The sequence below is a fragment of the Poromitra crassiceps genome, assembly GCF_964638095.1.
Source record: "Poromitra crassiceps genome assembly, chromosome: 30".
NCBI lineage: Eukaryota > Metazoa > Chordata > Actinopteri > Beryciformes > Melamphaidae > Poromitra > Poromitra crassiceps.
The window spans coordinates 16,441,034-16,468,155 of NC_139652.1; the positions used below are offsets into that span (position 1 = coordinate 16,441,034).

General features: G+C 45.2%; 2 protein-coding genes and 1 pseudogene across 3 annotated transcripts; 2 read left to right on the forward strand and 1 right to left on the reverse strand.

Moving 5' to 3' along the window:
- Window positions 1-600: 600 nt before the first annotated feature.
- akip1 (A kinase (PRKA) interacting protein 1) lies at window positions 601-4,607 on the forward strand. The gene is made up of 5 exons (XM_083663253.1): window positions 601-730; window positions 1,471-1,653; window positions 1,786-1,860; window positions 3,493-3,612; window positions 4,284-4,607. The coding sequence occupies exons 2-5, from the start codon at window positions 1,504-1,506 to the stop codon at window positions 4,428-4,430; spliced, it is 492 nt and encodes a 163-aa protein (XP_083519379.1). The 5' UTR covers window positions 601-730; window positions 1,471-1,503; the 3' UTR covers window positions 4,431-4,607.
- A 10,718-nt stretch (window positions 4,608-15,325) lies between these two features.
- Window positions 15,326-23,205, reverse strand: LOC310800719 (apoptosis-enhancing nuclease-like; the record flags this gene model as incomplete). Its single annotated transcript, XM_083663336.1, has 3 exons — window positions 15,326-17,506; window positions 21,862-22,062; window positions 22,624-23,205. The coding sequence occupies 3 exons, from the start codon at window positions 23,203-23,205 to the stop codon at window positions 17,306-17,308; spliced, it is 984 nt and encodes a 327-aa protein (XP_083519462.1). The 3' UTR covers window positions 15,326-17,305.
- Window positions 23,206-25,075: 1,870 nt separating this feature from the next.
- LOC310800436 (G2/mitotic-specific cyclin-B2 pseudogene) lies at window positions 25,076-26,263 on the forward strand (annotated as a pseudogene). Its single transcript has one exon. The product of its transcript is annotated as a G2/mitotic-specific cyclin-B2 pseudogene (transcript).
- The last annotated feature ends 859 nt before the right edge of the window (window positions 26,264-27,122 follow it).

Genomic DNA, 27,122 nt, shown 5'->3' on the forward strand with positions numbered 1-27,122 from the left:
ACTATGTGTTTTGAAACAAAATCAGTAGGAACCCTGACTGGTAGGAAGTTCTTATTATGAAGCACATTTTTATACAGCACAAACCTGGCTGGCTGCTGAGGAGAAAAACAATGTATTGGCTTGGGGGGGAGTGAGTAGGTACCCTGACTCCGCCAGACGGGGGCGGCATTGTTCCACAAATTCACAGCAAACTCATCCTGGCAGCGTCAGGTTAGTGAGTAGGCTGTCTAACGTGAAACAATACAAGGGATGGAGTTTACTGTGCAGGATTTCCTGAAACATAATACAGGCAGATGTGATTGCAGCAGGCAAGAAGAAACAGAACATGTAATACTACAGATATGAGGCAGAAAGAAGGCAGCTGGTTCAGGACCTCGGAGAGGTAAGTAAACTTAGAACAATGAATTTGAGAGGATATCAGGATTCCCCCCCCCCCTTTTTTATTTTAGACGGTAGTCTCGCTGGCCAGCTGATCCACACTCCAGTCCAGTTGGTGGCGGTAATGCACCAATTCGTTTGTTTGCCAACCGCCAATAAATCTGAAAGAAGAAGGATTTCCTGTTTGTAATGAAAACACAGGCACGGAAGTCAAATGTCAAATGTGGAGACTGCAGCAAGAAGGACTGCGTGCAGAAAGGCAACTGATTTGATTGAAGAGGCACTTAGTTGCTTCTATGACAGCTTGCATTTGTGTGACTGTTTGTTTACGACTCGCCAAACAGTCCATTCGGTAAATACTTTTTTTTAAACTTGACTTGTTGAATGCTGTTGACATTTGTTGACATATTGCATGTAACCACAAGGCGGTATGTCTAGAGCCGGCTGTGACGTAATCAAAATAATGCTGCAGTCTGCAACCGAACCTTTTGGTTAGAGAGCATTGAGAGGTATAAAGAGTAAATAAAGTACTCATAACAAGCTTTCCCGTGTCTGCCGATGTGGGCGTTCATCTTCACGCATGCGCTGTCCCCTTTCAATTTATTTCTGCATCAAGAACCAGAACGATTACAGAACTCGTTTTCTACAGTATAACGTTAGACTTTGGTCGCTCCTTTACCCTCAGACAGCATATTGTTTATATTATTATTATTATTATTCCAGTCCACCATGCTTTACAATATTTGCAGTGGTGGGCAGAGAGAGTACAAGAATTAGCCTAGTACCATACTTTGGTAATATTTGACTTAAAAGCTGCAGTAGGCAATATTATTTCATTATACTTTTGTTTGTGAGTCTGACAGGAAACGGCCAAACAGGGTGAACACAACTAGCCAATCACAGCACACAAACATGACATGGTCATTGGCTTCTACTCTCTATAGTTGCTATGGTTAACATTCCATCGATGTAGTTTAAAACTGCCTCCTGCAGCCTTACCCCTGGTACTCTTTAAGATGTGTGGCACCAGGGGGGTAAAAGGGCTGTGAGAAAGAAAGTGAGTGAGATTGCTGTGCTTCTTCCTCTGCTCAGGTGAAGCTCACCTGAGTCTTCCTCAGCTGGTTGATGGCGAGTCAGGCGTGTCTGGAGTCCTCGCTGCGCCGCTCAGCCGCCCTGGGCCGGGAGGTGCTGGAGCGGGCCTCCAGGCGGAGCGTCGACTGGAGCTCCCAGAACCCCACTGCTGCCTCTGTGGAAGACGCACAATGGCCTGTCCAGGTGTGTGTGTGTGTGTGTGTTTATGTTAATGAGGTGATAATGAAGTTATGAAGTGACTGGACTATTTTACCCTCGGCTGCCTCTCGTTTACGCTCATCTTGTCTCTGTTCTCTTGCTCTTGCCGTTTTTCAGAGAAGCAGCAGAAAGCTCAGTGATGCTTTCGAAACCATTGCAGAGTTCATGGCACAGACGACTCATCAATGCAAGGTCAGATGCTGATCATTGGTTTGCTTCTGCTTCACTAAACTAGAGACTGAGGACTTTCTCCCAGCTTTCATTGTAAAAAAAAACAATTTATTTTTGTTTGCCCTGCTGTTCGTGACTTCTGGGTCAAAGTGTGTAGAGAAGTTGATATCATATTCGGGAAAAAAATTGCACTTGGCCCTGTCTCCTGCATTCTGGGACTACATACGGCAGCATTGGGCCTTGTTTCCTCTTCATTGAAGCTGCTCAAAGTGCTTTTATATAGTGCAAGAAGATGTGTTCTCCTTCAGTGGATCTCAGACTCAGCCCCAACAGTTTCGCAATGGATTCGGAGTATTATGGAACTCCTGCCTCTGGAAGCTATCGGCTTTTGGCTTAAGGATAGGCCTTTCAAATTCTTCCAAATCTGGATCCCCTTTCTGGACTACATTGGAGAGGATAGGGCTCGGGCCCTCCGGAGTGGTCTCTGTGGACTGGCTTGGTCTGACGTGTGACGTGTGGTGGGCCTTTGTCCATTTGCTGGGTCTGCATACCCCTGCTGTGTTTTTTGTTTTTTTAACCTTCTGCCTGCTGTGGGTGCTCTGTGAGTTTGTTTTTGTTTGTGTGTTTGGTTTTATGTTTTGTTGTTTTTGTGGAGATTGTATGTTTTGTGTTGTGGGTGGCTGGGGACGGAGGGCAGATTATTTGTTATTGCATTCTTTGATGGCTATTTGCCCCTCTGATGGCTAAAAAATGAATAAACATACTTTAAAAAAAAAAAAAAAAAAAAAAAAAATTTTTTTTGAGAGAGTTGAGTTTTAACAAGCCTTTAATGAAACCTCTACCTACGACATGTACATCATGGCAGAGGATAAACAATTTTCACAAAACACGAAATCTGAACCAATGCAACCCCTCCACACAAAACAATTTCAACACAGCAACACCAAACCAAAACAAAACCGACCGGTCATGGACATTGTCAAGCCCTCCTCCTCCTCATCCCAACTCTGTGTTAAAAACCAGCTCTCCTCCCTCCACCCTGCACACAGCCTCCCTGAGACACCACCTGCTCTGAAACACTCCCATGTCCTGCATTCTTTTGTACTACTCAAAGTCTATGGCTACTCTCGCCCTAACCAGAGCTTTAAACAAGACTACAGGGTCTACTTGGACATCTGCATCTAGTTTTCTCTTCCTGCTGAGGTACACCGCCATCTTTGCCGGCCCCAGCAAGAAATTAACAATCTGTCCCATCCTCTGTTTACTCTTGCCACACTGGAAACCAAAAATAAAGACCCGCACCAAGAAAACCAAACAAGGAAACCAGCACATTGAAGAGAGGCCTGAGCCTCACACAGTCTCTGAAGCAGTGAAAGATTGTCTCTCTCACCCCACAGAAAGGACAGCCACTGTTCACAATATGAGAGAGAAAAAAACAAAGTCATGTGTTTTTAAACAGATACAACTGAAGCAGATGTAACGTCGCTCAGTCAGGACATCCATTTTCATAGTTTTAAAAAGCTCTCGTGTTACAAAGTGATTGGCTGTATCTCTTGTGTTACAAAGTGATTGGCTGTATCTCTTGTGTTACAAAGTGATTGGCTGTATCTCTTGTGTTACAAAGTGATTGGCTGTAACTCTTATGTGTTGCAGAAGTTTTATGAGTCGGGCCGTGGCTGTGAACCCAGCGACACTGAGAGGACGCATGTGTCCAGGTTCCATCCACAGCCAGCTGCTGGGTCGAGCACACCTGCGCTGCCAACCAGGAAACACGTAAGTTCTCTGTACAACAAAGTAGCATCACAAGCTGACACTTTTATAATCTGACTAGAGACGGGATATCGGTGCCGGGCCGATACTGACGTGATTCACATATCGGGTTTCGGACTGACATTGCCAATCCCCATTCTGATCCAGATTCCATTCATAGCTTGAAGACTTCAAATTCAGTTTGATTCATAGCTTGCGCTCTATGTCCTTAGTTTTGGTGATATTTTAGTCTTATAATAAATATTAAATATATTGTGGAATATTATGAAGCAGGCAACTAATGCTAAAGACTGAAGTATGTCACTTTTTTCACTGAGATTGCATCCCTGTACCATGTTCCGGGCATTGCAGTTATTTTTTGACGAAGCATCGTCATTTGCTTGTTTATTTTTACCTGTCTCATCAACTTCAAATTCAGTTTGTGATTCCCAGAATACTGTTCAATAACCCCCAGAAAAGGGGCGTAAACTGGTTGCTGTCAGCTGTGGTGGATAATAGTCTGTGTGGGTAGAGAGAGAACTAGCAAGAGAGCGAGAGTTGAGTTTTGCAGTCAAGACAAATCAAGAGCCACATCTATCTTTGTATTGGCACCTGGTCAGGACTTGGAATGTGGAATTAAGTGTATTCTTAATATGTCTTTAAAATTGAAGCTGTCTCTAAATCTCTGTCTTCAGGTTGGAGCGTCGGCGGCAGATGATTATCACATCAAGGTTTCTCCCGGGACGTACTCCATCACCGCCAGCACACCAGACTCCAAGCAGCAGACCCAGACGGTCTGCGTCAGTGCCGGGGAGAGCATCAACCTCACCTTCAACCTATGACCCCATGACGACCCCAAACCAGCCACCGGTCACCTTCAGTGATACAGCTGAGCTGACCTGTGCTTAAGAACTATATTTTATTTTATCAACATGTTTTATTTGCTGCACATTGAGAAGCCATATTTTCTTAACATTATATTTGTGTATTTGATTACAGTATGTAGATTGTGTGTCAAAGTGGACCATCGTTTAATGCACTGATAGTTTATACAGTACCTGCACTTATGCCACATCAGTATATCAAAATAAAGACTATTTTTAACAGTAAATATTTGCTTTAAATCACTATTTTTCAAAGCAACAGTTTTGTGCAGGTGTATCAGGGGTAGACAGCGATGGTGGTGTTATTAAGTCCGACAGGCGGTCGAGGGGCGAAGCTCGTCTGTCCAAAAACGTCTCTGATGTTTTCTCTTCTTCCCTTAGAACCAGGAAGTGGCTCAAACAGTGAGGTATGATTGGGCGAGACACTGATCTGTATGACAGGATAGCTGAAGCTGGCAGTCTGCAATGTCCTCTTTGGCACTAGGCTGCCTGGAGAGAGAAAAAAGTGCACTATATCCAACATGACCCATGGCAGATTATGTGGCACGAGTGCAAAATAGAGCATTTCCTGTACAGTATTATCACAGGCGCATGATTTCTATTCGCACATAGGTTACGCAATAACCACGCCCTGTGCCCGCCTACGCAGCAGTCAAGCACCGGGATTGGCCAGGAGCAAGTCTTTTGTGAAAAACTGTAAAACCAATTTTTGAGGGGTTAAACTACTTGGAGTCATTATAAATGGAGTCATTATAAATGATGACGTATGGGAAAGTCAATGTAATAATAGTTGTGTTGAAGGGGACTCTTGTTGTATTGTGTGGTTAATTGAAACCTAATTATGTTTGTCTCTGCATCCTTCAATGGGGGATTCGTGTCCCTGCTTCTGACAGGGGAAGGCACCAGGACTGCTGCCTACATACTGTAACTGGACCCATTTCCAGGGGCTTATATTAGCCTACTGTATGTGTTTGGTTTAGTTCAGTTTTGTCTTGTCAAGTTTTGAATAGTGATCTGTTTATTAAGGACAATAAAACCTTTTTGAGTCGTTTGTTGGGGAAAGCCATAACAAAACTGCCTAGAGATCCATTGTGGGGGGTGAGAGAGAGGACTTCAAGGCAGGAGAGAGAAGACAGGACAAGGCAAGAGAGAACAGGGAGAGAGAGGACTTCAAGGCAGGAGAGAGAAGAGAGCGGACAGGGAGAGGTGGGAGAGAGAGGACAACCAGTCCACCAGTCCTGATTGTAATCAATTAACAGGTGATTAACAATCTAATTACACACACAGCCAATGAGCTGTGTGTAGTGTAAAGTGCCATATTGGTCGGAAATGCATGTGGCATCATGGGAATACTATGAATAGACAAGTCCAAATGAATCAGTTGTTATTAAGCTTTATACGAGGCGGACGAGTCTGTTGTGGCCTTCACCTTGTCAGTCTCACCGTGAGCATGGGCGCCTGGCCAATCCCGGCGCTTGACTGCTGCGTAGGCGGGCACAGAGCGTGGTTGTTGCGTAACATATGTGCGAATAGAAATCACGCATCACAGGCTTCCTGTACAGTATTCTCACAGGCTTTGAATGTGTGGAGCCAATGTACATGATGATTAGAGGATTGTGTCACCTTTTTAAACATAATGTCAAATTGTTATGTCTTGGAATAGTTACTGTAAATAAATTAGACCATTGGTCATGATGATTGGTAGCCTCTATCTCATCCAGTGGTATTGTTAATGCTAGCGTTTCTTTAAATTAAGACTACATTACCCATAAATCCTGATGCATAGAGCATGTTTCTACTTGTCACTCCGTGGCGTTGCTCTGTGTGTGTTTGTTTTCTCTTTGGCTTTATTAAAGATGATACACATTTTGTAAGTGATGATGTATCCACCAGCCTTTCACTCTTTCCAGCATCTACCATTACAGACACCATCTCTGACATGTTTAGTGGGTTGCTCTAGAAGAACAGCACACTCTTCCTCTTTTGTGCCATCAAATACAGCAGATTTCCCTCCAAAACCAACCATTTGGCTTTCTCACTGATGGTCTTGTTTGTTTACAGTAATTATGATATACTTAACACATTGACTGCCAGCCGTTTTTTTTTTGCTGTAGGTAGCTTCTGCCAAGCCGTTTTTTGAGGATTCTGGCTCATTTTACAAGAGCCGAGGATTCTTTTCTGCTTGGAGTTTGTGAACACAAAGTTCACAAAAGTACTAATAGAATGTGTGCTTTCTCTGTCTAAAAGAGTTAGTTTGTAGAGTTAGTAGTTATGTAGATATTAGCCGTTGAGTACAGCATGGTTTTAGCGTCTGAGAGTGAAAGCTGAGATAATCGCAGTTTTGTGAAATTCAATCAAACAGGCAGAACAGTCACTTTAACCATTTATTTTTGGCATCAGTGAGAGATCAGACATCCAAACAATATAGTTCCAAACGCCCTCTCCTTCAACTCCTCCTTCCGTGGGCGTGTCTAGTGGCTTTCAGCCTGCGTTTGTCACAAGCGAGTGCTCTGCTGCTGCGAGTTTGAGCAGCCTCCCTCCCTGGCAGCGAGTTTGAGCAGCCTCCCTCCCTGGCAGCGAGTGTGGATAGGGCTCACTCGTCTCTTGGGTTTGAGAGCCCCGATGAAGCCCCGTGCGACTCTAGGCTTTATGCTGCCCACCCAGTCCATTTCTGGAACCCCCCACCGCAGCAGCGCGAAAGCGTCCCCGCCTACAGTATGAGAATGAGGCTCGTTCGTTTCTGGGTTTTCGGAATGCGTGCGATTCTGGCCTTTCTGCGGGCGTTTCAAAGTGTGTTTCACCCATAATCTATTATGCAAATTTGCAATCCCCCGTGTGCTGCTGCTGGCGCGGCCGCTCTCGGGCCAGTCTGGTGACTGATGACTGTAAAATCGCCAAGCCATTTCCTTGAGAATGGAGGAAGCAGCCGCGGGAGGCGGCTGCTTTTGGTTGACTTTCTCTCTGTCGGGAGAGCACCGTCGCCACCTAGCTGGTCGGTAAAATACATTATACACATTCAATACTTCCAATATCTCCATAGGAGACGCGGGGGGCATTGATCCACGTAGCACCGTCAAAAAAAAATAAATATTTTTTGACGACTCAACTCGTCGTTGGCAGTGAACGGTTGGATTCTGTTTGACGACTCAACTCGTTGTTGGCAGTGAACGTGTTAAAGTCTCAAAATGAATGTGATGATGAGTTGTTGATGTCAAAATACAACACAGCACCTTAAGTATTGTTTTTAGATCTTCAGTTGAAATCAAATTGAATTGCTTTGGCTTTATGAGCAGAGTGTGTCAGTTGACCCTGTGTGTGTGTGTGTGTGTGTGTGTGTGTGTGTGTGTGTGTGTGTGTGTGTGTGTGTGTGTGTGTGTGTGTGTGTGTGTGTGTGTGTGTGTGTGTGTGTGTGTGTGTGTGTGTGTGTGTGTGTGTGTGTGTGTGTGTGTCCCACCTGGCTGTCTGTGCTGCGGCTCTGGACCGCTTCTCCTCCAGTACCTCCAGGGTGGCCGCTGCTGTTTACTCCTCACTTTAACTGCAGAAGTGAAGTCCACTCTGCTCTCATCCTCAGAGAGAGGTGAAGAAGAGGAAGACGCCACCTCAGGGTCACTCAGGTTCCCTCGGTCCTTCATACGGTCCTTCTTCATATCCAGTTCTGCCCTTTCAAACCTACCCAGTCTCCCAAAGCGGCATGTACAAGAGGGCGGAACAATGTGTGGCCACTGGTGTGTGATTGGACAGCGGCGGGAAGACGAGGCTGACTGACAGCAGTCAGTGCAGCACAGCTGGGCGGCAGGGCAGGAGGGGCGGCTAACGTGAGGCCAGGTGCAGTGGAGACTGGGAGCTGGTGTTGTTGGGGTCTGCAGCTCTCTCACTATCCTGTCATGGAGAGAGGCCGAGATGTTCACAGCCAGGCTGCCAGGAACCAGAGACACACAGCCGTGCCACATCAGCACCTGCAGGGCTGTAACAAAGACAGACTGAGATATTAGCGTCAAGTATTGACAGTGGTCATGAATTGAAACCAGTGCTTGTCTTCATAAACAACAGTAATATTACTCCTAATTAGCATAATCTTTATTTAGGGAGTAGTGATTGATTTAATTTATTTGACCAATTTAAAAAAATACAATACACCAACAAGCACACAGTATAAAATAATTCATCAGGATATCACAATAAAGTCGTTAAACCTATTTCCATTGTGGTCTTTTCAAAAATGCAATTAGAGTAAAAAATTTACAAAGGAGTAACAACATAAAATCGACAGCCTAATGAGCCTAATGAAAGCATTAGCAAGGTGAGAAATATAGAAGGAAGGCAACATAAAAGTGAGACCAAAAACAATTAGTGAAAAGTCACTACATGAAACAAAGTCAACAAAAGTGAATTTTAAAAAGCGATGCTAGAGGACTGACTGGGATTATCCTACTTAAAAAAGAAAAGAAAAAAAGAATCAGAGCCCAGAAATGATACCTGCCAGACAGTCTCTGCGCTCTGTGGCGGCCATCACTCTCCCCGGCCCGTATCTCCTCAGGTTCGGTTCCCATGGTGACAGCACAGCATCCCCGGGTACCAGACAGTGTGTGTGAACCCTGGTGTTTTTGACCATGTCCAGGGAGCAAACCAGTTGCTGCCGGGAGGAGGCCACGCCCACACCAACACTTCTTGCATCGTCAAACTCAACTACCCACAATCCTCTACGACCCTGCGTTGGGACACATGGGGATAGGATGTCTACATGTGCAGTGAATCAGTGATATGTGCTGTCTACTGGTCAGTAGTGTGTATTCACCTGTACTTCTTGTACCACAGTACCCAGGTAGTAAAGGCCGTCCAGCTCCCTCCTGGCCAGCACTCTGCTTCCTGGGAGGAAGTCTGTGCTGCCCAGGGTCCAGCCAGACAACACACAGGAAGGAACTGGGTGGAGAAGATTACCCAGACTGCACCTGGGTGACCACATGAAGGCAAGAGAGCGCTCGTCAGAAATGCATATGGGCTATTACCCAATGCTTTAAGTCACAATAAAACAGCATTTTGAGACAATCTGGCTTCTTGATGTATTCAAACAGGATATTGGGGCAGGACATGCTGGAATTCAGGGCGGGGTCATTCAAAAGTGTAAACCAATGTAGGGAGAGAAAGGCAGTTATGTGATGTGTGGAATGGGATAGTTAAAGAAATCTGCTGATTTTTCTGGGGGGGGAGGGACATTTATTGTTTAACAGGTGTATAATATGGCATACAAAATTATCTGACAATGTAAAAAGTTGTGTTTTCATTTCAGTGAATTTAACATGGAGGGAGCAGTGTTAGTGTCAGTCCCATTGGGCTATACACCACAATGTAATCGCCACAACAATCATAACAACACATGCTGCTGCCATGTGTGTACAATATTGGAGATCATCTGTTGAGAATAGGGAAGGTAAAATAACATGATCTGCCACGTAGCTATAACACTGTTTGTAGTGCACTGTTTGAAATGAACGATGGAGACCAACCTGAGGTGAGGGAGGGGCGTATGATGCTGGTGGAGGGCAGAGCAGGACTGACAGTAAGACTTGACTGTAGAGACAGATGACACTGATGTCTGGCTCTCAGCAGGATACAGAGGAAGCACCTGGCAACATACACATATACAGACTGTAGACATGTGGCACCACCACTTCAATTCCACATTCTGCTCTCAGAAATAAACATTTAGACAGCGATGAAAAGGCAACAGCACATATTGTTTTTTGAGTCACTCCAGCTCTTATGTATTGCAGTATGTATTGCAAGGCAATCGGACAAACTATTCAAAAGTTACAGGACCAAAGAGGGAAGGAAGGGGGTTACAGGTTTGATGCCCCATGATGACAGCACAAGGGGGTTACAGGTTTGATGCCCCATGATGACAGCACAAGGACACACTTCATGGCAGGTTAAAAAAGGAAAGAAAAATATCGGCCCTCTGGATACAATGCACTGAATATCACAATATTTCACACAGACAAAACACAATGCAACAGCATCAAAGAGGTATTAAAAACCCACCACCTCTCAACTGATCCCAAACCAGCAACCCCAAGTTCAGTCATTCACCTTTTTCACCTTCCACCCAATTCACCCATTTTGTGTCTAAAAGGCAGGAAGTAATACGGGTGCAAGCACAACCTTATTGAGGGTTTAACTTCCAATCCATTTAGCTGTTCCAGTGCCAGGGCCGTCGTTAATGTTTTGCTTGCACCTGTGTTACTTCCTACCTTTTAGACACAAAATGGGTGAATTTGGTGCGAAGTGGAAAAGGGTCATACCTTCTGCAGCGCCCCATTCGAAACGGCTGGAATCACATAACAACTCCCTTCAGTGGCGTGAGTCAGACACTGCAGGAAGTCTTGAGTTTTGCTGTCCGGCCGACTGCCTGAATCCAGCAGGTAGAAGACGTTGACGGGCCTCCCGGCAGCCAGGGTGGGCAGGGCTCGCAGCAGCACCTCGGGGTGCTCTGGGAGCCCCCCGGTGAGCAGGTGCACCGCCTGGCAGGCTGGGTCAGTCAGCGCCATGCTCAGAGCGGCCAGCAGATCCCTGCCGTGGCTGCAGCTGATGGAGTGGATCCAAGATAGGGACTTGTACAGAGTGTCAGGAGCACAGGGGAGCATGTGGTGGGACCAGCAGCTCACCTACAATAATAAGTCAACCTCAGTTATGATCTATTCACGCCACCATGTCAGTCGGAACACAATTGAAGTTCGTATGAATATAGGCTGCCAGTTCCATCGCAGCCTTCTCCCAACCTGCTTTAGTGAATGTGGCCATCTTTTTACAGCATGTGCACTGTAGTCAGTGTTTTGTAGCCAAACGAGTGCAGCCTCCTGTTCGTACGTACACACTGATCACAATCAACAGCAGTGTTCCAATGTGCTTTTAGCTGTAGAAAGCCGCCCTGTTCACTTGAGTAGTTTGGGAGAAGACTGGCATGGGAGCATATAACAATGTTCAGACCTTGAAATGTGTCAGCGTGTCATTATAATGAGTTATCGCTCATTGTAAAGAATACAACAATAGGGGCACAGTGGCTCAGTGGTTAGCACTGCCGCCTCACAGCAACCCGCTCCTTTCTGTGTGGAGGTTGCGTGTTCTCCCCGTGTTTGCATGGGTTTCCTCCCACAGTCTAAAATTGTGTGTAGATATATGATGTAGTCTATGACTGCCCTTTGAGACATGCTTGTGATAAGGGGCTATAAAAATAACTGAACAATATTTAGTCTGCATCTTTTCTATCAGAACGTAAAGGCCATTTTACACCTGGCATTAACACGCTTTTTCTGCCGTCAGATTTCAATCTGATTGCAATCTGATGGCAGAAATGGGTGTCCTCTCAATCCGCATACAGTTGCTGTATCCAGATTGAGAGGACACATTGCATTTACACTTGTGTTCAATGTGTAGCCTACACAATGCGTCCCTGACCACCTCCGCAAGCAGTTTGGCCGATCAGATTGCAATCCGTCTTCAATGTGTCTTTGGGGCATTTACACCTGTACTTTCAAGTGGTCAAGCACAATCTGATTGCGATCTGATGACAGAAAACACATGTTAGTGCCAGGTGTAAATGGCCTCAGAGCCATTGAATCTATCTACTAAACCCTATTAATTAATGTATCAGAGTGAGTGGCAATACACCTGGCAATTTAGATCGGTAACCATGTGGGCAACAAAGTGACGACTGAGAAGATCTTTCTTTCTTTCGTGATTAACCATTAATGCAACAATGCTGAGGCAACTCAGTTGCCCAAAAAAGGTTGCCCGTTGTATCACTGCTGTCATCTCTGTTATGAGCTGTGATCCCACACATCACCTTGTCTGAGAACGTCACGATGTTGAAGAGAGAGTCTCTGAGGCAGGCTTTAGTCAGCAAGGTCTGGATCAGCAGGCGAGTCACTGACCCCAGAACAGCTCTCATGTCCTCAGAGCTGTCCAGGACAAAAACCACGTTGCAGCTCTGCTTGCCCAGGAACAGTGGTATCAGCTTGTCCAGAGGCAGCGCAGCATCAGAGGCCATGGTTTGCCCAGACTTCCTTTTGGCAGTTTTGCTCCTTTTTGGTAGTTGACAGAGGAAAAATGGGAGAGAGAGAGAGAGAGAGAGAGAGAGAGAGAGAGAGAGAGAGAGAGAGAGAGAGAGAGAGAGAGGTTTTACATGTGGCAAAGGTGGTCCTGGGCCAGATTCGGCCAGGATATGAAATTACATAGCACACACGCCTGGCTTAGACAACTGAACCACGAGGATTAAAATGTTAAAATATTGCATAACATAGGCCATAATGCCATCATCTCCAAATACTGTGATGCTGATGCTTGCTCTTTTTGTGTAAATAATGATGAAAACCTGATTCACTTGCCATGTGAATGCAACATGGTATGCAACTTCTGGAATAAACGCTTTGTACTGAAACAAATCCATTGAAACATGTTAACTTCTTTATCCTTGTTGCTAAATCTTTCATTCACAAACAAAACTTTACAATGAAGATACAGAACCTTATCTTATCAAATCTCTAAAAATGGTTAAGAAGAAAAATGTAATCATTTGAAATCATTTTTGTTGAATCTAACAACTGATATTACACAATGTTTTTACATTCTTCTGCCACCGGGGTGGCCTAAAACACTTTTCAAACATTTTCAAGTGTTATCAAATGTTTGTACAGAAAATGCAAGTATGCATTGTTAAAACTGCAAGCAACAATTCTTTTCATTATTGAGTATTGATTTGTTTCTGTTTCGACTAGTCGATTAAACGTTTTAGGCTATGGTTTGCAAGGTTAATAGAATTTCACAAAATTTCCTGACCAACAGTCCACAAAAGATGAATCAGTGTTTCCCAAAGCACAAGATGACATCCTCAAATGTCGTGTTTTGCCCACAACACAAAGATATTCAGTTTACTGTCATAGAAGCCTAAAGAAACCAGAAAATATTCAAATTTAAGAAGATGGAACGAGATATATTTTTTAATTCATCTAAATGATTAATCAATTTATAGCTTACTCTCCTTGGTGCTGACTGCTGACCATGAGGAAACATGATTATTATAATGTTTGTTTTGTCAGTGTCTTCGTTGTTTACCCAGTAGCCTAAAGAAAGCAGCTAAAATACTGTATATGGCTATCTCTCTTGTCCTTGACTCTGAACTTGAAGCTAGCACATATTTCTCACACTTAAGCAGTAAACACTCAATGAGTACATTACCTACAGTGTAGTCTGCCTGGCTCAATGAGTACATTACCTACAGTGTAGTCTGCCTGGCTCAATGAGTACATTACCTACAGTGTAGTCTGCCTGGCTCAATGAGTACATTACCTACAGTGTAGTCTGCCTGGCTCAATGAGTACATTACCTACAGTGTAGTCTGCCTGGCTCAATGAGTACATTACCTACAGTGTAGTCTGCCTGGGTCTCGCACAGCGACTTCACCTCACTGTTGCTGTGGGTTTCCATGGAGAAACGTGGAGGACTTGGCCACTGGAGGGGCTGTGTACCTGCCAGGCAACTAAGCAGGCTTAATTAGGTTAGGCTACATAACACTGTTGCTATAGTCATCTCACATGGCCCTGGTTGGGCTCATTCTTCTCTCCAAGTCCCCGTGGCCTTCACACACTTCCCACTGTGAGCCCTCTTGACATCTTGCAGGAGTGTTTCTTCCTGGTTCCACCTCTTATAAACACCTTCAACTGTCAATGGAGCTGAAGTACTGCACCGGCTTGGTGGTGCCGTGCACATGCACATACAGCTTGGCTCTTCCCAGCAGCAGGTTGTAGACCTGGTGCAGTACCACCATGGTGTCCGGGGACAGGGGCAGCTCAAAATACATATTTTGAAACCCGTTTATAAACATTTATAGTGCATGCTGAATGTTTGTCTTGTAGAATGGGTAAATCACAGCCGTGTGTATGTGTGTGGGAGGTGATTTTGACTGCCGCTTAGGGCGACACTCCCCTCTAAATTTAAATAGATATAAAATTAATAAATTGGGGGGGGGGGTGTAATTAAAGGGAGCAAAGCTCCAGGGGAATTGGACAAACTAAGCATCATGTTGAACAGACTGTACTTAGGTTTCATCCGGCCCGTGAGATGTTTTGGAATATAAAAAAAAAATATATATATATATATATATATATTATTAAATTCACACCCCAATATCATGAACTACGTGTGGCTAATAAGCAAGCTAAGAGTTCATTCATAAGTTAATTAACCTACACTACAAGGAAGTATGTCAGTAGGTCATCAGGTGTAAACAAAGCCGCCATGATGCCACGCTGGAATTGAATCGCGCATTCAGCTACCTACCAAAAAACAAAGGAATCAACAAGATGCTGTCGAAAAAGAGAAAGGTTGACACGGAATGCAGGCAGTTTCAAGAGAAATGGAAAGAGCAGTATTTCTTTTGTGAAGTAAATGGGTAAATGAGTCGAATTGATTTTAGTAAAAAAAAAAATCCAGCCCCCATGAGGTCTCAGTTGAACAAATCCAGCCCTCTACCTAATATGAGTCTGACACCCCTGATCTAAGGTGAGTATACATCACCCAAAGATGAAAAAGCAAAATGGCTATAAAAATGGCCTAAGTACTATACAGTACATCATACATGTGAAGGAAGAAGTAGGGCACACACACATCAGCTCAGCAGGTCAGCAGGTCAGGGGCAGCAGGACAAATACATGAGAAACTTATATATACTTACTTATATTAGAAAATAAATCATTCATAACGTTACATTCTGATGAAGACCTGTGTGGTCGAAACATCAATAAACTGACCTGGGCGCTTTAATTTCATAGTGCGGACTTTATTTCTTTTATACGTCATGTATGTCACACTTTAAATACAACAAACCTTTGAAATACTTAATAAATTAACCCTTCAAGTAAGAGCAAGTATTGTTGAGGAACTGGAACTTGAAACATTGCACACGACTTTAAGAGCACCAACTTATTGTCGACACTGGTTTTCACGCTATGAACAAAACCGTCTGAAACCGTCTGTCAAACAGCCCTTCTGGCACACAGCCAGGAAAAATATGTCGTCAGGAACTTCACGTTTCAAACTCAAGCAACAAGTTAGCATTTGTTATCTTCCCAAAGGTGATACACTCACTACGTCAGACGTTTTCAAAGTGGGAGGCTCCAAACCGTTTCAGGGGAGGCGCAGTGACTGGAAGTGAAACATATCCCATTAGTTATTACATTAGTTATCAAAAGGAGATCACATAGTAGTAGCCCAGTGTGACTCCCAGAATCAGAAACAAATACTTTCAGACAGACCTTTTTATGTCATATTTGATGTAGTCTGAAGTCATACAGTAATATCAGGCTATTTTGGCTCAATTATGGAGTGTCCATGGGATCAAATAACAATCATGATCCCATAGGCATCCAGGAATTGAGCGAAACTAAGCAAATAAAGGGGGGGGGGGGAGTGTTCCATGCTAAGACTTTGAAAACGCACTCTGCACTATGTCTTTCTCATAATATGAGACAATGTGGACAGTCCATTTGTTTTACAGAGGAATGAAACTCACATGTCCTATTTGTCACATTCCCTCTAAAGGCCCAATTATACTAAATTTTCATCCGTAAATAAGGGCGTCCGTTTCAAACGGTGTAATCGTCACTGCCCACATACTTCCATGCGCCCTCCCCGACATGTCGGGGAGGGCGAGCTACAGCTGCATGTAAATGGGAATATTAGTGGATTATTCATTTAGTCGAATATTTTCTTTTTCTGAATATGGGCAAAAACTGGAATATTAGTGTGCATGAAAAACGTAGTCATTGAGACTTGCCTAACACCTTGAATTTGTCTGATTTAATTGTGACAAACTGGATCTATGCGAAAAGAGCGTAATGCACTTGGTCACACCATGACATTATGACACCATGTCATTATGACACCATATCAGCGTATAATGACATGCAGATGCTTTTTGGACAAACGATTGGCTTTCAAACTAAAGCAACAAAGACACTCTTTTAGTTGTAGCCTAGACGTTCTTCCAACAAGGAATATTATTATTAGAGGGCTTTCTAAGTCGACGTAGGTCGGTCGGCCTAGAAGACGAAACTCCACTGACAAAAACAATGCAGATTCATTTGGCACATCATCTCACACATATCCAAAAACTGTCAAGAGTTTTGCAGGAATTCATTTGGTTTGACAGTTACTGAGAGTTGATTTGAGTTATGGTGTGGACCAGTGATGTCATTTCTGCATCAATGACATCACTGCTCCACAATTCAACTCAAATCAACTCTCAATAAGTGTCAAACTAAATGAATGCCTATAACGGAGTGTAAAATGCCACATACTGTATTGCTTTATTGTACTGCTTTGCCATTTCAGTCGCTGTTTCCCACTGTCTCCAAAATGTGCACACACACGCATGGGTCAAAGTTTGTTTTTTCCATCTTCCCCAGCCTGTATTTGGGGCCAGCTTTTATTTTGTTTGTGTCGACCACGCCCCCCCCAACCGTTATCAGCTTTTAGTTGACTGTCAGCCACTATTAAGGAAATACGGTATTTATCTACCACTGATTTCAGGGTTTTCCCTGCCTATCTAGCTCAAAGTTGCGCCACCTTTGTTGAGAATTGAAGTTGTAGAAAACTCTTCGCGGTGCGCACACAAACTATGTCCGCCACACATGCCACGCACATTCTCCAGCCTTTGCTACCATTGTCTCAAACAAAATCAGGGAAAATCCTGGATTTGCCATTTACTTTTTCCATTTAAGTGTGTTGAGTATTTTATTAATACATACTACACTATAATTAGTAGCCCCTGCTTCCTTCTCTCATTGGCTGTGGGCTGTGATGTCTTCTGGCCAGTACTGGTCCTGCATGTAGTGGTTGGAGGAGGCGAAGCTGGGCTGCAGCGCAGCATGGTGGTCCCTCATCTTCTCCTCCAGCTCCCGCTCCCACTCGCCCTCCACCAGCTTGTACAAGTCCAGAGCGGCCTGGGCGTCCTCCACCGAGCAGTGGCCCCACCTCCCCACCTGGGCAGGGAAAACCAGACAGGGTTCATTTATGACCTGTTTGATTACAATCAAGCAAGATAGCAAGACAGTCTTGCTATAGTGTAGTGTAATATTTTACGTGCCTGCTATATTTTAAACTGCGGTGAGATTTGTCAGGGGATCATAGCAGAGCGTGAGACAGGCGAGGATGACGGGGAGAGAGACACACATGCAGAGAGACACCAGGGAGAGAGAGACACACATGCAGAGAGACACCAGGGAGAGAGAGACACACATGCAGAGAGAGACACCAGGGAGAGAGAGACACACATGCAGAGAGAGACACCAGGGAGAGAGAGACACACATGCAGAGAGAGACACCAGGGAGAGAGAGACACACACATGCAGAGAGACACACCAGGGAGAGAGACACACATGCAGAGAGACACCAGGGAGAGAGACACACATGCAGAGAGACACCAGGGAGAGAGAGACACACATGCAGAGAGAGACACCAGGGAGAGACACACATGCAGAGAGAGACACCAGGGAGAGAGAGACACACATGCAGAGAGAGACACCAGGGAGAGACACACATGCAGAGAGAGACACCAGGGAGAGAGAGACACACATGCAGAGAGACAGCAGGGAGAGAGACACACATGCAGAGAGAGACACCAGGAGAGAGACACACATGCAGAGAGAGACACCAGGGAGAGAGAGACACACATGCAGAGAGAGACACCAGGGAGAGAGAGACACACATGCAGAGAGAGACACCAGGGAGAGAGACACACATGCAGAGAGACACCAGGGAGAGAGAGACACACATGCAGAGAGAGACACCAGGGAGAGAGACACACATGCAGAGAGAGACACCAGGGAGAGAGAGACACACACATGCAGAGAGAGACACCAGGGAGAGAGACACACATGCAGAGAGAGACACCAGGGAGAGAGAGACACACATGCAGAGAGAGACACCAGGGAGAGAGAGACACACATGCAGAGAGAGACACACATGCAGAGAGACACCAGGGAGAGAGACACACATGCAGAGAGAGACACCAGGGAGAGAGACACACATGCAGAGAGACACCAGGGATTGAGACACACATGCAGAGAGAGACACCAGGGAGAGAGACACACATGCAGAGAGAGAGACACCAGGGAGAGAGACACACATGCAGAGAGAGACACCAGGGAGAGAGACACACATGCAGAGAGAGACACACATGCAGAGAGACACACATGCAGAGAGAGACACCAGGGAGAGACACACATGCAGAGAGAGACACCAGGGAGAGACACACATGCAGAGAGAGACACCAGGGAGAGACACACATGCAGAGAGAGACACCAGGGAGAGAGACACACATGCAGAGAGAGACCAGGGAGAGAGACACACATGCAGAGAGACACCAGGGAGAGAGACACACATGCAGAGAGACACCAGGGAGAGAGACACACATGCAGAGAGAGACACCAGGGAGAGAGACACACATGCAGAGAGAGACACCAGGGAGAGAGACACACATGCAGAGACACCAGGGAGAGAGACACACATGCAGAGAGAGACACCAGGGAGAGAGACACACATGCAGAGAGAGACACCAGGGAGAGAGACACACATGCAGAGAGAGACACCAGGGAGAGACACACATGCAGAGAGAGACACCAGGGAGAGAGAGACACACATGCAGAGAGAGACACCAGGGAGAGACACACATGCAGAGAGAGACACCAGGGAGAGAGAGACACACATGCAGAGAGAGACACCAGGGAGAGAGACACACATGCAGAGAGAGACACCAGGGAGAGACACACATGCAGAGAGAGACACCAGGGAGAGACACACATGCAGAGAGAGACACCAGGGAGAGACACACATGCAGAGAGAGACACCAGGGAGGGACACACATGCAGAGAGAGACAGCAGGGAGAGAGACACACATGCAGAGAGAGACACCAGGGAGAGAGACACACATGCAGAGAGAGACACACATGCAGAGAGAGACACCAGGGAGAGAGAGACACATGCAGAGAGAGACAGCAGGGAGAGAGACACACATGCAGAGAGAGACAGCAGGGAGAGAGACACACATGCAGAGAGAGACACCAGGGAGAGAGACACACATGCAGAGAGAGACAGCAGGGAGAGAGACACACATGCAGAGAGAGACACCAGGGAGAGAGACACACCAGGGAGAGAGAGACACACATGCAGAGAGAGACACCAGGGAGAGAGACACACATGCAGAGAGAGACACCAGGGAGAGACACACATGCAGAGAGAGACACCAGGGAGAGACACACATGCAGAGAGAGACAGCAGGGAGAGAGACACACATGCAGAGAGAGACACCAGGGAGAGAGACACACATGCAGAGAGAGACACACATGCAGAGAGAGACACCAGGGAGAGAGAGACACATGCAGAGAGAGACACCAGGGAGAGAGACACACATGCAGAGAGAGACAGCAGGGAGAGAGACACACATGCAGAGAGAGACACCAGGGAGAGAGACACACATGCAGAGAGAGACAGCAGGGAGAGAGACACACATGCAGAGAGAGACAGCGCTTTGGTCGCTGTTGGGTCCTCATTTGACGCTCCAAAACTGAAACAAGGTCAGAGTCGGGGCGTCGAGGCAGTTTGACGCACCTCATAACACTTCTAGTGCGTGTTCAGCCTTTGAAAACAGGTGGACTTCAAAACACAAGCGTCAAGATGCTTCCAATGCTTTCAAAACACAAGCGTCAAGATGCTTCCAATGCTTTCAAAACACAAGCATCAAGATGCTTCCAATGCTTTCAAAACACAAGCATCAAGATGCTTCTAATGCTCTCGGGGCTACAAACTTCTTTTTCAAACACTGTGTGGGCGCTGGCTATAGTCGCACGTAGGGATGCAGCGGTTTCCGGTTTGAAGGTATACCCCGGTTTGAAAAAGTCACGGTATCAAAACCACTAAGATTTGCCGTCATACCTTCTCCATGGTATCAGCTGTTTCCCCAAAACAACGTGCCGGTTGCTTGCAGAGTGCAGCTTACGCGGCCCCTCCCCCTTGCTGCATGCCTACCTAGACGCACAGTAGTGAGGAGCTGCCCTTGACTGTGTTTACAACCGTGTGTGTGATAAAGCAGGAGAACGCAAGGAAGGACCCCCCTGAACTTTCCCCCCATCTAAAAAGACGACGTCGGCTGTATGGGAATATTTCGGCTATTGTAAAATCACAGATGGCCATAGCCTCAACGCGAGACTCATCAGAATGACTGATGAGTCTCGCGTTGAGCCTAGGATGGACAGGGCTTAGATCTGCGTGAGCACGACCCGTCGTTATTTGTCAAATTCAAGCTACATTAAAACGTTGTCTTGCTTCAACATACAGTACATCGCATTGGACATAAACTATTTCCACCCGCAGGTTTGAGGAGTAGCTAACAAACGTCAGATAAATGCTCTCTCTATGCTAACGTTACCTACTGAGGCAGCTAACATGGCTAATTAGCTAGCTAACACCAGCTATCTTTCTCCACTAAAGTTAACGTTAGTTGACTGAGCGAACGGCGCTGTACAGCAGGTCGTTATCAAAACGTATTGCACTGAAGAGAAGTAACATTAGAGAATGACGAAAGACTCCTCCAACCTGTCAGTGGAAAAGTATGCACAAACTTTGTGTGTGTGAGTGAGAGAGAGAGACAGAAACAGGGACAGAGGCTGTGTGTGTGTGTGTGTGTGAGGAAACAATAATTGTGTCCAGTGTTCACCCATTACAAAAGAGAAGCGTGTATTTTATATTATTATGATGTTTTAGTTTCACATCAAATTAATTAGATTAAATCGTTTACATTTATAAGTAAGAACAGTACTATATTAACATAGTATAATAACAAACTATATTAACACATAGCTACTTGCCAGTTAACTGTAATTACAGTTGGAGGTTACATTAACACTTTTTCTCAGTCCACAATTCAGCAAACTGTTAAAAATAAAATAAATTTTGTTCATTGGCATTTTTTACACATAAAGGTCCGCGATACCGCGATACCGTGAAACCGTGGTATTTTTGTCCAAGGTTATCATACCGTCAAAAACTCATACCGTTGCATCCCTAGTCGCACGTCATCTGATCCTGTGCCACTGCCACTAATAGTCATATGTAATCATCCCATTTTAGCAACTTACATTTTTTAACTTGAGTACAAAAAATAGTTGGCGAACAGTGTGTGGCTAATCAACATTGCCAGGACACGACTCTATATGAAATGTCTTAAAAAAAATGGAAAAATACACTGATGGGGAGCTGTAAAGATACTAATAGTTGTGATGAAACGTCTCCAGATTTTGTTTACATTTTCCAAAGTGACGCACGCTCATGAAGCACTCACCTGAATCCTCCTATCCAGCAGCTTATTGGCCATTATCTTAAGGGAGAGGCAGCGCCCGCGGGGGAAGCCGGCCAATCGGGTGAGGAGACGCGTAGTGCTGGTGTCCCTGACCATGTGACCTGGGTGGAGCATGTCCAAGGCCTCGAAGTCATTGTAGATAGCGTGGCCCACCACCACCTTGCCCTCTAGAAGAGCCAGGATCTGGAAGAAGAGGAGCCAAGGGAAGTGCAAAAGAAGACAAGTTAAATTATGAATGACTTAGAGTGGGACACAATTAGGGAATAATTCGGGATCAGTGATTTATGTTAATTCACTTTGATCTCAACATTAAGGTAGCCTTGTGCACTGGGGAAGCAAGCAGGAAGGAACAAAATCTATAATTTCTACCATACGAATGTATTATCATTCATGTATAACTTTTCAGATTTTCCCCTCAAATTTGCCTCTCTTTTTTCTTTCTTGTGACACCGAATATTTTTCTGGCCTGTTCTGATAATCGAATTAAATGGCTTGAAAGTGAAAAATCATTATTTGTTGTCTTTGAACTTTTGTTACATTGTATCATGGTCATATCACATCATTAACCCTGTATCATGTATCGCATTGTATTTGGACAGAAGCATATGGTTCCATCCCTATTGGCGATAGACTTGTTCACCGTGTACTCTAATAAACAGTAACAACTAATTGAGTATTGTGAGAGAGAAAATGTGAAGAGAATCAGGCAGCAGATCTCAAACACAAACACAAGGCTGAGCGTACCTCCTCCCTGGCCTCGGTGAACGGCGCAGCGTGGCGCAGGTGGTGGCTCTGGACGCCGCTCCAGCGAGTCCTGTAGTTGGTGACGGGCTGACAGGGACGGATGTATTTGTCGTAGACCACGTTGCCGTGATAGTCCAGTATGCTGCAGCGGGCCAGCTCACTGCAGCGCCCGCCCGGGCCCGTGCCCACCATCTCACAGTCCAAGGCCACCACAGCGGTGAACAGGCACGGAGAGCTACGGCCGCTAGCCGAAGGACTCGTCTCCGAGGAGAAGCCACTGTCCACCTCCTGCCAGCTCTCCCCGAGAGCCGCGAGCGCCCTCTGCCGGTCAGCCGACCTCTGCTGCCTGGAGCAAGAGGTCTGCTGTCCAGTTTTAGACACATCAGTGCTCGGGTCTTCGGAGTTCAGAGTGCTTTGATGTTCTTGTTCTATATGGCTGGAGAACATTTTGATTTTTTTTACTAGTTTATTTGCATCCAGTGTGTCATCGTGGTTGTCTGGTATTTTCCTCTTCAAGCTGGTGATTCTGTTCTTTCTTTGGTGCTTTTTCCTGGCTTTCACGTTCTCCATAGTATGAAGCATCATGGATTTACTGCATAGAAACCTATTGTTGTTGGGGAGCCCCCATGAGGGGGCTTTACTCATTTGAGAGGCTTCTGCCATGATCATCCCTTATATCTGAGAGAGGGAGAAATACCATATTATTAGGGAAGGAGTTCAGATAGAAAATAACTATTTTTAAAGATGAATAATTATGCACTTCTACACTTCCTGAATGGTATTGCATTAAGGACTTTTTAAAATAAAAGACATAAAAGTGGATTTTATGCAACAAGTTGGAAGCGGCGACATCTGCTTAGAAGGAGAGGATGTTAGGCATCGGATAGTCTTCACTTCAAGTTTCTGGCTCAGGTACTGTAAGTAATATTTTAAGACGTAGCCGCGACAGCGGAAAGCTGGTCTATGGGCAAATGTTAAGGGGGTCCCCGGGCGCTAATGCTCAGTATGAGCGAGCAGCGCCCGGCTAGTGGGGTAAAGTGGACAGTATGTTTTCTATCATTTAATCAAGTTAAAAAATTTGAGGTTACGGCATGGCAATCTTTTTTTGCCCCTGGCAACAATCTCTAATTTGCATAACAAGCTTATTGTGTTAAGTTATGTCAGATCAAACTCCACAAATCAGAATCCAAAACTAAGCTAATAGCAGTTGTTTTGCTTGTCGTAACAAGACCTTTTCAGAATCATTGGGTTCCACTGGCAAATTCGGCATATAACAATATGAGACCAACCAAGTAGCTCCATTCCATTCATACATTTGGATGCCCAGTCTATTTACGTTAGACGTTTCTGTTCTAATGACTTTAGATGACGTTGATAGATTGTATGTATCATGTATGCCGTATTAACTAGTGATACATATGAATTCATAATACGTATTGAGGCGTGTTTCATGCGGTAGCTAGCGTTTGTCTGCCGATGAGCTAGGCCAGATGTAACTGACAGATATTTGAACGGAGTTTGGCGTACCACTGTTCTGTGTCCAGGGTCCAGGCTAGTTGTACAGCTCACGTTATGCTAGGTTAGTTTACGAAAGCCACGTCAAATACAATAAACTGCGGACCACACTCTCAAGAAAATAACATTACGTAAATCAATATTACAAATGAGAATAGATAGGCAGCCTTATGTATCTTTAAAGTCAGGAAAGGACATGCAATGATAAAATATAACGGTTGATTTTTTTTTTTACCTTTTCCGACAGCAGCACGTGTCGTGTATGTACCATGGGTATGTACTGAGCGAACTAGCGTAGCCCCGTCGGGACCGACGCTTTCTGCTAGCTATGCTAATGCTGCTAGCTACTCAGCTAATGCTGCTAGCTACTCAGCTAATGCATAGCCAGCAGAAGGCGTTCCGGAACATGTCTGGGCAAGTGTCCTCTGTTCGCCATCCTGATTGGCTCTTTCTCAGCTGGAGTATATAACACATTTTCTGAACTTACTTCTTCAGGCCAACGGAGTTGCAAATCCCATATGTACAACTCCTCGACAATGTCCCTTCGGGCGGGACTTAGCGAAGGGTGAATTTGTTAATAAAATAAAAATAATAAATAAATAAAATCACATCTTCCGGCTTCCCGTAAACTGCCGGAAACGTGTTGACGTAAGACGTTCGGTTTGACCCAATGGTTTGACCCCTATTTTTACAGTCAATGGTTTGACCCGTTTGGTCTGACCAGGTGCGACTTCCTGATTGGCCCGTTTGAGTTTAAAGCTAGCCGCGACTTCCTGATTGGTCCGTTTAGAGTATGGTTTAGAGTATAAAGCTAACGCCGCTCTCTCTAGTTCAGTCATTCTACTGTAGACACTGAAGGAGGCGCCAGCATACCGTTGTGCAGAGGATTTGCTGTCATCACATTATCATCAACAACAAGACATTCCCACCTGTTCTGATGGAGCAGAGACGCAGACACTGCAGGGATGGCCAGTTCACTCGCCAGGTGTGTACATGTGGATGGACCAAGCTGACAACTGCCAGAGGCTTGGCCATCCACAAAGGAAGACGCAAGTGCCACCAGCCTAGGCATACAGAAAACCCAGTCAGTCGTACAGAATACCCAGTACAGACGAGGAGAGCCACAGGAGTTGCTCAAAGGAGAGCTGTCCTTGGAGAGCTGACCAACCGACAAGTCCAGCAGGTGGTAGCACGTGAAGACCCGCTCCCCCCAGAGGTGGAGACAGCGGATGTGCCCAATCTGCCCATGAAGGAGAAGGAGGAACTGCCTCAGGCTTTCTCTGAGACACTCATAGAGGACATCGATGAGCACGATGGAGACCAGCCACAGCGCTGCTCTGAATATGTCAAGGACATATACGCCTATCTGGGCCTCCTTGAGGTGCAGCAGGCTGTCCGACCGGAGTACATGCAGGATTATCAAATCAATGAACGCATGCGAGCTATTCTCGTCGACTGGATGATCCAGGTTCACTGCTGCTTCGAGCTGCTTCAGGAGACAATGTTCCTCTCGATTGCCATATTGGACCGTTTTCTGCAGGACCAGCCAGCAGTGCTTCCTAGTGAGCTGCAGCTCATTGGTGTGACGGCCATACTACTCGCCTCAAAGTATGAGGAGAGGAGAGGATACAGTCTGATGAAGGTTGCAGACTTGGCCAACATCACAGACAATACGGTCACAGAGGCCCAGATTCTGGAGAAGGAGCAGGTGATCTTGACCAGCCTCAATTTTGACCTGGGACGCCCTCTGCCACCCCATTTCCTCAGGCGTGCTTCAAAGGCTGCAAAGACTACTGCAAGGACACACACACTGGCCAAGTACCTGATGGAGGTGACTCTGCTGGACTACCAAATGGTGCATTATCGGCCATCTGAGGTAGCTGCCGCTGCCCTTTGCCTCTCCCAGGTGCTGCTGCATCAGCTGCCATGGTCCCCTACTCAGCATCACTACTCTAATTATGACTGGGCCCACCTCAGGCCAGTCATGCGGCGCATAGCCGAAAATGTGGTCGCTGCAAATGAGGGAAAACAAGAGTTCATGTGGGTCAAAAATAAATACTCAAGCAGAGAGCTGATGAAAGTCAGCCTCCTTCCTCAGCTCACAAACATCCAGTGGCATTTTTAGCCATTTCAGTGGTCTGTAGAACCCCCTCAGAACATGGCTGCTTCTCTGCTTCTCTTCCTATGACAAGTGAAGCCTAGAATGTGTTCTAATGTTTTTTTTGTAAAATGTTTCATTGTAAAATTGATAATTCAGTGTAAATACTTTGTTAATTCCTTGTAAAAAAAAAAAAAAAAAAAAATCCTTGTAAATATACTTTGTATTGCCACAGTTGTATTGCCAAGTGGATATTGGTGTCATGTGAAGCCCAAAATGTGTTCTGTTTTTGAATGTAATGCAAATATTGTCTATTCTATTCTATTTTCCATTTCTCTCATTGTAAAAGATCTATTCTAAAATAAATGAATAACTTGTTGAATTTAAAAAAGGTAGGCCTATGGCTCCATTTTTCACACTGGACAATCAACAGATGTTCTAATCATTGTAAAATTGCAAATTCAGTTTAAATACCTTGCAAAGATACTTTGTTAAATACCTTGTATTGCCACAAAGTGGATATTGGTGTACAAATGTATGCCAATTTATTCCAATAAACATCTAAAGAAGTTATCATTCGGTTCAATTGAATTCAGAAATTAGTGACCATAGCAGGGTTTGTTTCTCATGAACCACAGATGTTGACCTTTTTGACCTCTGAGATGACCTCTGCGTACTTACATGTTTTTCAAGGTTTATAAATGAACTCTGCAAGGTTACCTTTATAAACGGAGCAATGATGAGAGGCATTCAAGCCCTAATCACAGAAAGAAGAAAATATCTTTGTCAGAATTACTCGGCTGCACCTTGCACCTATAGATGGAGAAAAGAAAGTGTTTGACAAGTGCTAAGAGACAAGACTGCCCAATGCTGAGTGAAAACCTTT

Coding starts and splice junctions, on each gene's coding strand:
- akip1 (XM_083663253.1), top strand. CDS start 1,504: ATGGCGAGTCAGGCGTGTCTGGAGTCCTCGCTGCGCCGCTCAGCCGCC. Junction 1,654..1,785: donor ACGCACAATGGCCTGTCCAG/GTGTGTGTGTGT, acceptor GCCGTTTTTCAG/AGAAGCAGCAGAAAGCTCAG. Junction 3,613..4,283: donor CGCTGCCAACCAGGAAACAC/GTAAGTTCTCTG, acceptor CTCTGTCTTCAG/GTTGGAGCGTCGGCGGCAGA.